This window comes from Hyperolius riggenbachi, chromosome 2, assembly GCF_040937935.1.
Source record: "Hyperolius riggenbachi isolate aHypRig1 chromosome 2, aHypRig1.pri, whole genome shotgun sequence".
In the NCBI taxonomy this organism is placed as follows: domain Eukaryota; kingdom Metazoa; phylum Chordata; class Amphibia; order Anura; family Hyperoliidae; genus Hyperolius; species Hyperolius riggenbachi.
This window is the reverse complement of record NC_090647.1, coordinates 316,104,869-316,116,979: the sequence shown is the minus strand read 5'-3', so window position 1 is coordinate 316,116,979 and position 12,111 is coordinate 316,104,869. Positions and strand designations below refer to the sequence as shown.

The following is a 12,111-nucleotide window of genomic DNA, read 5'->3' as shown; positions in this document are numbered from 1 at the left end:
TACCGAGCTCGAATAGCTGAAAAAGAGCTCGAATATTCGAGCTACTCGAATATTCGAGCTCTGCTGAGCACCACTGCAAGGCAATGCTTAGTCAGTCATTGGAGGGGAGCATGGAGATTAGGCAAGTTAGGTTCACTCAGATGCATAGCATGGGTTCACAGTAATGGAGGTGCATGATCAGGTAGGACACAAAAGGAGGAGGACCCTGCCCAAAGGCTTAAAATCTAGAGGGAGAGGTAAGGACACGAAAGGTAGGGGACCAGAGTTCAGCTGTGGGTTTAGAGCACTTGTGAGGGGTAGTAGGCCAGAAGGAAAAGGTGAGTTTTGAGGGCTTTCTTGAAGATGTTGAAGGAGGGGGCTGCCCTAATGGGTGGAGGTAGGGAGTTCCATAGTGTTGGAGCAGCTCTTGAGAAGTCCTGGAGGCGTGCATGGGACTGGGTGATGTGGGGGCGGTCAGGCGAAGTTCATTGGAGGAGCGGAGTGAGCGGCTTAATGTGTACCTCTGAGTAAGATCGGAAATGTAGGTTGGACAGGTTTTGTGGACAGATTTGTAGGTCAGACACAGTATCTTGAATCTGATTCTGGACTGGATAGGAAGCCAGTGGAGGGATTCAAGGAGGGGATCCGCCGTGGTGGAGCGATGGGAGGAGTGGATATTTCACCCTGCCGCATTCATGATGGACTGCAGTGGGACTGTTCGGGTCATAGGAAGACCAGACAGCAGGGCATTGAATGTCAAGGCGGGAAATTATGAGGGCATGGATGAGGAGTTTGGTGGTGGCAGAGGTCAGGAAAGGGCGAATCTTACAGATGTTACGAAGGTGGAAGTTGCAGGACTTTGTGAGGTTTTGGATGTGGGAAGTGAAGGAGAGTGCGGAGTCCAGGGTGACACCCAGACAGTGGGCTTGAGAGGTAGGGCGAATGGTAGTGTGGTTAACAGTGACATGCACATCTGGGAGATATCACACCTTATCAAAGATATCACACCTTATCAAAGTTAACACGCCTTATCAGAGTAGCATAGTGAGCGCTACAAACTTATGCCTGCTAATTGGCAATGTGAGCACTACAATCATCCTGCCCTGAGCCCCTGCGGGTTTGTAGCGCTCGTTATGCTACTCTGATAAGGCGTGTTAACTTTGATAACGTGTGATATCTTTTCATAAAGTGTGGTATCTTTTCATAAGGTGTGATATCTTTTCATAAGGTGTGATATTTGAGTTATCACGGTTTAGTGAATCAAGCCCAATGTGTGTTGCATTATGCTCACGCGGAAAAGTGGGCGTGATGCAACGCATGCTCTCCACCTTATAACGTGCACATTATGTTTCACAGCATTTCTGTGTTTTCAAGAATTTCCGTACAATGTGCGCATTATCGCACAACGGCAGTGTGTTCGCAAACACCAATGCAGCACACAGCAACAAAGCACACAGCAATGAAGCATGAAGCACACAGCAATGAAGCATGAAGCACACAGCAACAAAGCACGCAGCACACAGCAACAAAGCCCGCAGCACACAGCATCATGGCACTCAGCACACAGCAATAAAGCACACAGCCATGAAGCACGCAGCACACAGCAATGAAGCATGCAGCACACAGCAGCAACGCATGCAGCACACAACAATGAAGCATGCAGCACACAGCGACAAAGTACGCAGCACACAGCAACAAAGCACACAGCAACAAATCACACAGCACACAGCAATGAAGCACTCAGGACACAGCAGCAAAGCAGGCAGCACACAGCAACAAAGCACCCAGCACACAGCAATGCAGCACACAGCAACAAAGCACACATCAACGTGCATAGGGCTTGATTCACTAAACCATAACTCAAATATCACATCTTATCAAAGGTTTCACACCTTAAGAAAAGATATCACACCTTATCAAAGATATCACACCTTCCCAAAGTTAACACGCCTTATCAGAGTAGCATAGTGAGCGCTATTAACCCGCAGGGGCTCAGGGCAGGACAAGTGCCATTGCCACTTAGCAGGCATAAGTTCGTAGTGCTCTCTATGCTACTCTGATAAGGCGTGTTAACTTTGATAAGGTGTGATATCTTTGATAAGGTGTGATATTTTTTCATAAAGTGTGATATCTTTTCATAAGGTGTGATCTTTGATAAGGTGTGATATTTGAGTTATCACGGTTAAGTGAATCAAGCCCATAGTGCAAACATACTCAAAGTCTCTCCCTCCCTCACGGGAATAATGTGAGAAAGGTTGAGTGACAAGTCATGTCTAAATGGCGGTTGATAGTGTAATTTAATTATTTCAAAACTGTTACCATGGCGTTACCTGATGCCCATCTCCAAACCTATTGCTTGTTGAGAAAAAAGGACAATACATCTAAGAGAACTGTGAGCACAGTGTTCAATTCATATTGTGGTTGGACTATATTCTTGGTTTTCCCAACACTGTATTTGGATTCGGAATACCTCATTGCACTGCAGTAGTGATACAGACATGGTTCTTACATAATGGAACCATCTTTATACAACATAAGCGATACATAAATGTGATATATTGGAAACTTAAATCACTTTGCTCTCCCACTTTGCATGGTGGAGCACCTAAAAATACAGACATAAAGCCTTCAGTGTAGGTATCTGTGCCTTTCATTGCATGCAGTGTTAGCTTCTGTCACCTGGGGTTACTTCAGGGTCACTATAAGTAGAATCTCCAGTTCATCGTGAAGGAAAGATCATACCCTTAAAACCCACCCAGGATGAAATTCCTCTGTGTGTCCTGTTACTGAGATATAGGATACGAAGAAACGTTCATAAACGATAGTTTAGCAAATTGTATCATTAGTGGCCACCTTTAGACAACCTGGATTTTCTGATATTTTGTGCTGGGGCAAAGAGACAATTGTATTCTACATACAATTGTTTCTTTGCCCCACCACAAAATATCAGAAAATCCAGGTTGTCTAAAGGTGGCCACTAATACAATTTGCTAAACTATCGTTTATGAACGTTTCTTCGTATGAACGATCGGAAATGATAGTTTGGGACCACTAATGGACAAAAATCTCCAAACCAATCAGATTATTGAAATCAATCTGATTTTCAGATCGACTTCATTGATCTGATGGGATTGTTTGGAAGAGTTTTGTTTATTAGTAGTTCCAAACAATCTTTTGTGATTGTTCATAAGAAGAATCGTTTGTAAACGATCGTTTTTCAAATTGTATCGTTAGTAGCCACCTTAACTGAGATTGCAATGCTTACAGGTGACCTGTTTATCACTTTCACTCCATTTGTGTAAGCTTGGGATTATATCATGCAAAAGTATGAATGGTATACAGATGAAGGCATATCAAAGTGATGGTTATAAGCTTGTTATTCATCACCATGCTGCCACATTCACTGAAAGCTCAGTATTGTGGACTTCGTTTGCAAAGCTTGAGGCTTGTTAGCAGCAAGTGCTGATGAGGTCTCATTCAGCTCGGCCAATCAGTTCTCTCCTGGCTTGTCTGTGAGTCCATTGCATACTCTTTTACATCCTTAACATTATAACCTCGCATTGACAGGGCTCTCTCAATCTTTTGTGTTTCGGAATTTGCTATAGCTTTTGACCATCATGGGCTCGATTCACAAAAGGGTGCTAACTTAGTTAGCGCGCCTAAAAGCGTTGGACGTGCTAACTAGGGTGCTAAGCAGTTAGCATGCCCAAAGCTTGCAATTGATCGTGCGCAAAGTTTAGCGCTGCGCAGTGTGCACGAGACGTTGCACCAGGTGCGACTAAAACGTTGCACTGGGTGCGCCCGAAGCGTTGCACCGTGCAACGTTTCGGGTGCACCCGGTGTGACGTTTTGGTCGCCCCTGGTGCAACGTTTCGTGCGCATATTGTACAGTATATGTCATTGTCGGTACCATTATGTACCCCATGTTTGTTTTTTTTACCCTGCACACCATCATGGAATATGCTCCTGCTTGATAAATCAATAATAATAATTTGCACGTGCAGACAGTTGTCCATAAACACAATAATCCATTTTTTAAAGAGACGGCGTAGTGTTCCATAAGCTAACATGATTATTCTCATTTTACATATGTTTTATCAACACAAATTGAAACTGTTACAATCTACCAGATCAGCCATTTAGTTTGATTTACACAAGTCGTTTAAAATAACATAACTAATGCAGGTGTACGAGGGATGCTGGGAATTTGCGGAGAAGCAATAATACAGTACATAAAGCATGAAGGTCATGTCTCTTACGTATTTACAGTGCTTTAGTCTGTTTACAAAGATTCATTCAATACATGATTCACTGAGACTTGGTTCTCTAAAGAGGTCTAACCTTTGTTTTAATTTCAAATACTTTTATTAAAGGTTTTCCAATAACAAAGCAAGATAGCAGAGTTTTCACTCTAAAATGAGAAGATACACATCATACATTATGAGGCTTGGGGTCATCATACAATGCAGTCCTCTAGACGTGAGGCGCTATAAAATGCACTTTGGATCCAATGGGAGAAAAGCACTTTACAAATGTTTTGTTGGCATTTTTGTTGTAAAATATGTAAACCTGTGTGAGTTATGTGAGCTATGGCATCCATTAGTAGCCTGTCATCACCCTAAAGTTAGAACAAGACTTAAGCAGGATTAGCCAGTAGATTGGTTTGTAGTGCAACTCCATGGTCTAGTATTGCACCTAAATGTTTGTGATGGATAGATAGCTATACAGAGATGAGAAATAAGTAATGTAAGGAAGATTAGAAAATATGATAGGAAAGTAGAGAAGAAAAAAAGTCTGAAGATCCTGCTCCCCTTACAGAGGACTAAGAAAGTCAATTTAAAAAATCCAAACCTTGTCAGAGTCCAAGTTCTGATCTTCCAGAAGGCTAACTATTTTCTCATGAACCATATTATTCACTTTGGCCATTACCTCACCATACAGGACCATCAGTTTCTTCCAAGCTCTGACAATGGTCTGATGGGCTGCCACCATCACAAAATAGAATAGCCTCACTTAGGACTTAGGTGTGGGGGAGAAGGGGAGAAGCAAGAAGTGCAGCAGGGCACATCTGTAGTCTTTGGAAAGACTCTGCATTAATTAATGGTCTGGTGAGTCTGGTTTGCATCTGCTCTCTGAGGGCCCGTTCCCACTAGCCACCGCGCACTACTGCGAGACGCGCGGTGGCACTTCTTGCTCTGCGGGAAAGCAGACGAATTCCATGAGCCGTGTCATGCACGGCTATGGGATTCGCAGCCTCCCGCGTGACAACTGTGGCCAGTGTCGGCCAAATCGTTATGGTAAGCGATTCGGCCGGCGGCGCCATCATTGCCTATGGGAGAGTTTCCCCACGTGATTTGCCTGCGGGGAAACTCTCCAAATTCGGGCCGGTTTCCGCGATAGTGGAAACGGCCCTTACTGGCTGCCTATGCTATAAAAGTCCTTCTTGCCTGGGCTCCATTCCTGTTATGTTGTTCAGCTTCCTGTTCAGCGAAGGGTGTGCTGTTGTACTGCCCTGTGCGATAACTGACCTCTGCTTTGGTTTATATATTATTACTATTGATTTATAAAGCGACAACATATTCCGTAGTGCTGTACAAAGGAAGAAACAAACATGGGGTACATAATAATACAGACATTGGTATACACCAATATACAAAATACCGAATCGAAACAAAATACTGAATTGGTAATGACAGTGACAAAAGTAACATGATGAATAAAATGTATAATTAATTCCAAGACATAAAAGGGTGAGAGAGCCTTGCCCTTGCAAGCTTACAATCTAAAGGACTATGCTTCTGTCTTATCTTCTGGTTCATCTGCCTGTCTGCTGGATCTTCTGTGTATGACCTCTGGCTGGTTCTTATGGCCCATACTCACGGGCTACAATTGTCGCCGCAACACGCGGCGCGCGCGTGTTGCGGCGACAGGTCGCCCGTGAGTATGAGGCGTTGCACGGGCACGCACTCCGAACCGTCACTCGTCGCTGATGTCGCCAGGCGATTGGCACGGTCAATCGCCTGGCGACAGTTGCTGCCGCAACTCCGCCTCAACTGTCGCTAGTCCGCATGAGTATGCGGACTAGCGACAGCAACCTCTATAAGAACACGGAGCTTCTGGCGGGGGGAGGAGGAACGTCGGCGACAGCTTCCGTCGCACCGTTGATCCCTCTTCCGTGTGTACGCGGAGGGACATGGTGACGAGCTGTCGCCGAACTGTCGCGCACACGCTCCCGTGTGCTAGCGACAGTGCAGAAATGTTGCCCGTGAGTATGGGCCATAAGACTTAAGAGTTTGTTTAAATCTTGAATTAGTAAGTCATCTGACCTCCTGTGCATGAACTTTGGCTCTGTTCCTGGACTCTGTATCTGCTGAGTTTTTAGTGTTTCATTGGTTACCTTAGGCAGGGAGCACACTTGTCTTTCAGTTTTCTGTGCGTGTTTTCCTGCATACTTTTTCTGCATACTAAGTGTGTTTCTATGCAAGAAAACGCGCATGTTTTTTACCAGCAGCTGATGTCATTGATAGAGAAAACTGACAAAATGTGCAGAGTCATCATGCAAAATGTCAGTTTTTTTTCTGCGCGCGAAAAACATTGAGTGTAAACTAGCCCATTGACTAACATGAGTTCTCAGTTTTTCTGTGCAGAAAACGTGTACGAAAACAGTCAAGTGTGTTCCCTGCCTCAGATCCAATACTTTGCACGAATAAATTCTTGGGGCAACTGAAGTCAGGTAGGCATAATCAGTCTCATGTTTAAGTGAGGGCTGGGCTTTAGGTGAAGATCGTGGTGGAAATTGGGGTATTGGGTCTGAAAGGTAACTGGTGATTAGGAATGGCCAATAAGATGCAAATAATTTCAAGTTGATGCAGGAATATGCAAATGTTGTATGCAGCTTGAAAATGGACCAATCAAAGTTTATCTCAGCAGGATTTGATTGGTTCATTTTCAAGTTGAATACATTTGCATACAAAATTTCCATAATGCTGTACCAACTTGAAATGATTTGCATCTCATTGACCATCCCTACTGGTGATCACCTGGATGTATCACAAAAATAGGTATGGAAGCCATTTTGTTAAGTATGAAAAAAAATAAATCTAAATGTCCCTAAATGCACTTTTCCTTGCACCTGTGGAAAAATGTCAGTGGAAAGTTTTACATGTCAAGTGGAGAAATATGGTATTTACGGGTCATGGCCTGCAAGTTCCCAGAGCTGGTTTACAGCATTTTCTTACTTTTCCTTACATTAAAGCTCCAGGCTCTTTTTCTCCTGCTGTGGAAAGAGGAAGTAGAGTCTGTACAGCCAGGTCACGCCAACACCACTCGGACATCTGATTCCAAACAGAGCTTCCAGCAGAAACAGACATTAACCCTTTATTGCTGGGCCCAGGAAATGTTACGTGCAAGGATTTAATGTATACTGGGCCTGATTTACTAGGCTGAAGAATTGGGATTTGTGTTCCTTTAGTTTAGCACCCTGAAGACAATGTGATTACTTGGTGGAATGTGATCACATTCTGCCTGGCCCATGATACAGCTGCGATGTGCAGAGGACTCCTCTGGCTTTCGCGGTCGGCTTCATTGAAGTGAATAGGAAATCTTACCTGTGTAGGCACATTTCTCTATGCATTGCCCAGGCATTGTACTGTCTGGGCAGCAGGCCACTTGCATCATTTATGAAAATGTAAGCTATAGCCTCTCACCTCTACTCATTGGCCTCAATTCACTAAGCTTTATCAAACACTTTATCAAACGTTTGATCATTTTCCTCATGGGTAAATTCTTTTGAATTCACTAAGGTGTTATAGATTTATTGAACGTTTTATCGATAAAACATTTGACAAATATATAACACCTAGTGAATTCAAAGTTAGAGTTTATCCATGAGGTAAATTATCAAACGTTTGATAAAGTGTTTGATAAAGCTTAGTGAATTGGGGCCAATGTGTCCCTAATGAAAGGGGCAATAGCTACAATACTCTTTCATATAATATTTACTGCGGAATGAAAGGGCAGATGAAGAGTTAAACACTTACAGATCTGAAGTGCTTATATACCTTTTGCCCACCCATTGTGTCAATGATGTAACTGCCACCCGCTTTTTTTTCTTTTAATCAGGAATTGTCTCCATTAAGTTCACCATCTATGATTTCTTCGGCCTACGTTCCTATCTCACTACTGATCCCTAATGCATTTACTTCTATCATTTTAATCTATCCTAGGCCCCCCTGAACACACATTCCACTCTGACGACCTCTGTAGTCCCTTATATCTCTTCAGTTCTAGTAAGTAAGTAAATGTAGTAAAGTAATAAAAATACAGAAAAAAAAAGGGCAGAACAAGTACTGACTAGTTCAGCACTACCCTGCTATGCTCGCTGCTCCTCAAGGCTATTTTGTACAGTGCATTGTACAGCAATGCAAGGTAGTATACATATTTACACACTGCTTAATATTTGTGGGAGCTAGTACCTGTCAGATGTACATAACAGTGCTACATCCTAGCTCCCAAGATGATAGTCACCTCCCAGGGGCTGGAGATTGCACAACCAATCATGGAAAAGACCAGTGGCAATGGTGTAGATTCCAGGGCAGTTCTGAACAAGTGAATTTCATCCTTGCTGTGTGTCATCCTTATGCTAGGTTAGTAGGGCTTTAACATTAGCTCATTTTACCAATTTTCTCTGGTCCATGTTTCTGGTGTAGGGCAATCAACAATAAAACAGAATAACCACATAGAGTATAGATGCATCCTGGGATTGTCACAAGTATAGATGCATCCTGGGATTGTCACAAGATAAGTCATTAGGCTGGACCGTCCTCCCCCCTCTCACTCTCTCTTTGTTACTTATAACTTTGTATTTATTTGCATTACTTTCACACTCACTTTCATTAGAAAGGCTGCAATGAGGCATTTTCACATTAATTGATCTGTAAAAATGTAATTAGGAGAGTTGTATGTACAGTATAGTTTGGAGCAAGGATGGGGCATGCACAACTGGGAAGGATCCAGGAAAGGCCCAATTTTCCATAATATTGGTTAGCAGATGCTCAGATTACTGAGATCCGCAATTATTCGTAGAATCTGTGGAATTTAATGTGGTTTCCTACATTTTCACATAAGGGAAAACAAAGCTATGTAAAAGAAATGTTTCCTGGGCTTGGAGAAGGTGTAAAGAAACCGATATTAGTATTGATGATGGATAATATTTTCTAAGTAAATGGAAAATGTGCATACAGGGTTTAGATTTGCTTTAATCTGTGCCAAGACTTGCCACCCACTCGTTATCCTCTGTTAGACACCATTCAGAGTCTCTCGTAGCCAACTTCTGTGTGAATCTCTAAAAAACGTTCATCAGTGGATTTAAGCGAGCGCATACCTGCACATGTCAGACTGACGCGCTACTGAAGCTGGCTCGGTGCTTGTATCTTGACAGTAATGTGAGATTATTTCAGTTTTGCAAGCAATTGGTTTTCATGAACTGTGTGCAAAAAGTAACAGCATCATGAATATAAAGGAACACTTTTATGTAGTTTTTAAGGTTTATTCTTTAATTGTAGAAAGAAAATAGTGGGCTAGATCATTCATAAAATATAAGTTTCCCTCACCCAACTCGCATATTTTAAGTTCTACAGCAGATTTGCCATGATATCGGAATACAGCCACAATTTTATAATACGGTTTAACTCCTCCAGTTCAGATAATTATTTTCCATATCCATGTGTTATGACAATATTTTAAATTGATTATGCATCAAAAAGTTTTGTAAAAACTGTTGGCGTTTTTGCTGATCAAAAAAAAAGGAAAATTGTTTCTACACCAATCAGTGACTGACAACTCTTTCTTAAACACTCCCCTTGTTAGTCACGTAGGCAAGTAGGGGGGAAATAATTGCTCTGCTAGTTAAAGATACACCTCCCTGCTGACTGACATCCTGTACAGGCCTTAAGAAGTACATTTTTTCCCAAGTAAAATGCACTATAAATTACTTGTCTCCTACGTTGCTGTTGCAAAATATCTGACAGGTTTTGGACTTGTCCATCTCTGCATCCTACCGTAATATGCATGCTTGTTCAGGGTCTATGGCTACGGTATTAGATTAGCATTGTTTAAAGGAAATAAATATGGCAGCCTCCATATCCCTCTTACGTCAGGTGTGTTTTAAGGAGATGGACTAGTCCAAAACCTCACATTTTTGAAACCTAAGTGACAGCTACACAGGAAAAAAGAAATGTATAGTGTTTTGTACTCTGGAAAAACATAAATATTTTATGCATATGCTTAAGGGCTCGTTTCCACTATCGCGAATCTGCATGCGTCCAACGCATGCGGATTCGCACATGTAATGCAAGTGGATGGGCCTGTTTCCACTGTAGCGTTGTTGAGGTGCGTTTGTTTCAGCGGTGAAAAAACGCACAAAAGAGCCGCAGAATTTGCCTGCGAGTGGAATGCATGCGAATCGCATGCAATGTATTAGGGAAATCGCAGGCGATTTCCCCATGCGGTTTTTGCCGCAAATTCGCATAGGTACCAATGTAAATTCACACAGGCAGTGACATGGTTAAAATCGCATACACCCTCACCTATGCGAATTTGCAAAAACCGCATGGGGAATCGCATCCGCATGCAATTTCATCAGCGGTGGAATCCAGGCGATTCCGCAACGCAATAGTGGAAACGAGCCCTAAATATGTATTTATTTATTTTTAACATGATTCTTTATTTTAGAAACAAATTTAGTACAGAAATACAAATAGACGCCGCACTGTGCCCAAATGAACGTATAATATCATAGTTTATCGGCAGCCAACCAGTGTTACCTGCATATAATAACAGGTAGTGTATGAAGAGAGGACAAATCTTAAATCACAACTGCATATGGAAACCAGTTCTGTATAAAATTTAGATAACCACATAAAACCCCATCGGCCCCATGTGTGCTTAAGTCAGACCCATAGATATATATCTTTGAGGAACCCCAGAGTCCAAAGGGAACTCACACCCAGGGCCGCCCCTTAATAACAACTTGCATCGGTATGAAGAATACAGCATATCACTATTCACCTGGAAATGCTGAAAAATAAACTCACAAAGCACAAATTAGGGAAAATGTAAGAGAAGGGAAAGGAGGGAGGAAGGGAGAAGGAGAACACAGAGAAAGACTCCCTGGGGTTGATCATATCAGGATGCTTGAAGGCCTCCCCCTTATCAGAAGGGTAGACATTCAGTTAGTGCCATAGGGGCAATTTAACCCAATAAATTAGACTTCATTATCCTTCTGTAGTCTGCTGATTCCTTGAATTTGAACCATGGTGCCCATGCGTCGCTTAACTGCTCATTCTTATGTTAAATGGACTGCGTCAGATCCTTCATCTATTTAATGACCTTGATCTCCCATAACGATTCCACCACAAAAGAAGCTTGGGTGACTTCCAGAGTGAGCAATGACCAACCTAGCTGCGTTAATCAATTGTTTAGAAGGTGTAACGATTGGTGTCAGCAAAACAGATTTTCTGATTATTGGTGATCTGCAGTATCACCAATAATACAGATGCTATACCTGATTATGTGGTGATCTGCAGAATCACCAATATTGCTAGTATAGCCAGACACAGGACAACCAATGTGAAATAGTGTTTGGTGCAACAGTAATGAGTAAGAGGAGATCTCCCGAGGAGCGGGTGACTCAGACAGTACTGCAGCCAATGATCACCTGAGGAGCAGGTGATTCAGACTGTACTGCAGCCAGTGGACACCTGAGGAGCAGGGACCACTGACTGTGCTGCAAGGATGATCACCTGAGGAGCAGGCGATTAAGACTATACTGCAGCCAGTGGACACCTGAGGAGCAGGAGCCACTGACTGTGCTACAAAGGATGATCACCTGAGGAGCAGGCGATTAAGACTATACTGCAACTAGTGGACACCTGAGGAGCAGGTGTTACAGACAGTGCTGCAAAGGCTGATCACCTGAGGAGCAGGTGATTAAGACTATACTGCAGCTAGTGGACACCTGAGGAGCAGGTGTTACAGACAGTGCTGCAAAGGCTGATCACCTGAGGAGCAGGTGATTAAGACTATACTGCAGCTAGCGGACACCTGAGGAGCAGGTGTTACAGACAGTGCTGC

The 12,111-nt window shown here is 42.9% G+C and overlaps 1 protein-coding gene across 12 annotated transcripts in view; it reads left to right on the top strand.

Moving 5' to 3' along the window:
- Nucleotides 1–12,111, top strand: part of PTPRU (protein tyrosine phosphatase receptor type U) — a 253,718-nt gene that overhangs the window by 92,006 nt on the left and 149,601 nt on the right. For 11 of the 12 annotated variants that reach the window (XM_068269157.1, XM_068269155.1, XM_068269154.1 and 8 more), the window contains exon 2: nt 8,205–8,267. The exons of the other annotated variant lie outside the window; for it this stretch is intronic. In XM_068269157.1, the coding sequence (XP_068125258.1) occupies nt 8,205–8,267 (63 nt within the window). The remainder of the gene's footprint in view (nt 1–8,204; nt 8,268–12,111) is intronic. 12 annotated transcript variants of the gene reach the window in all.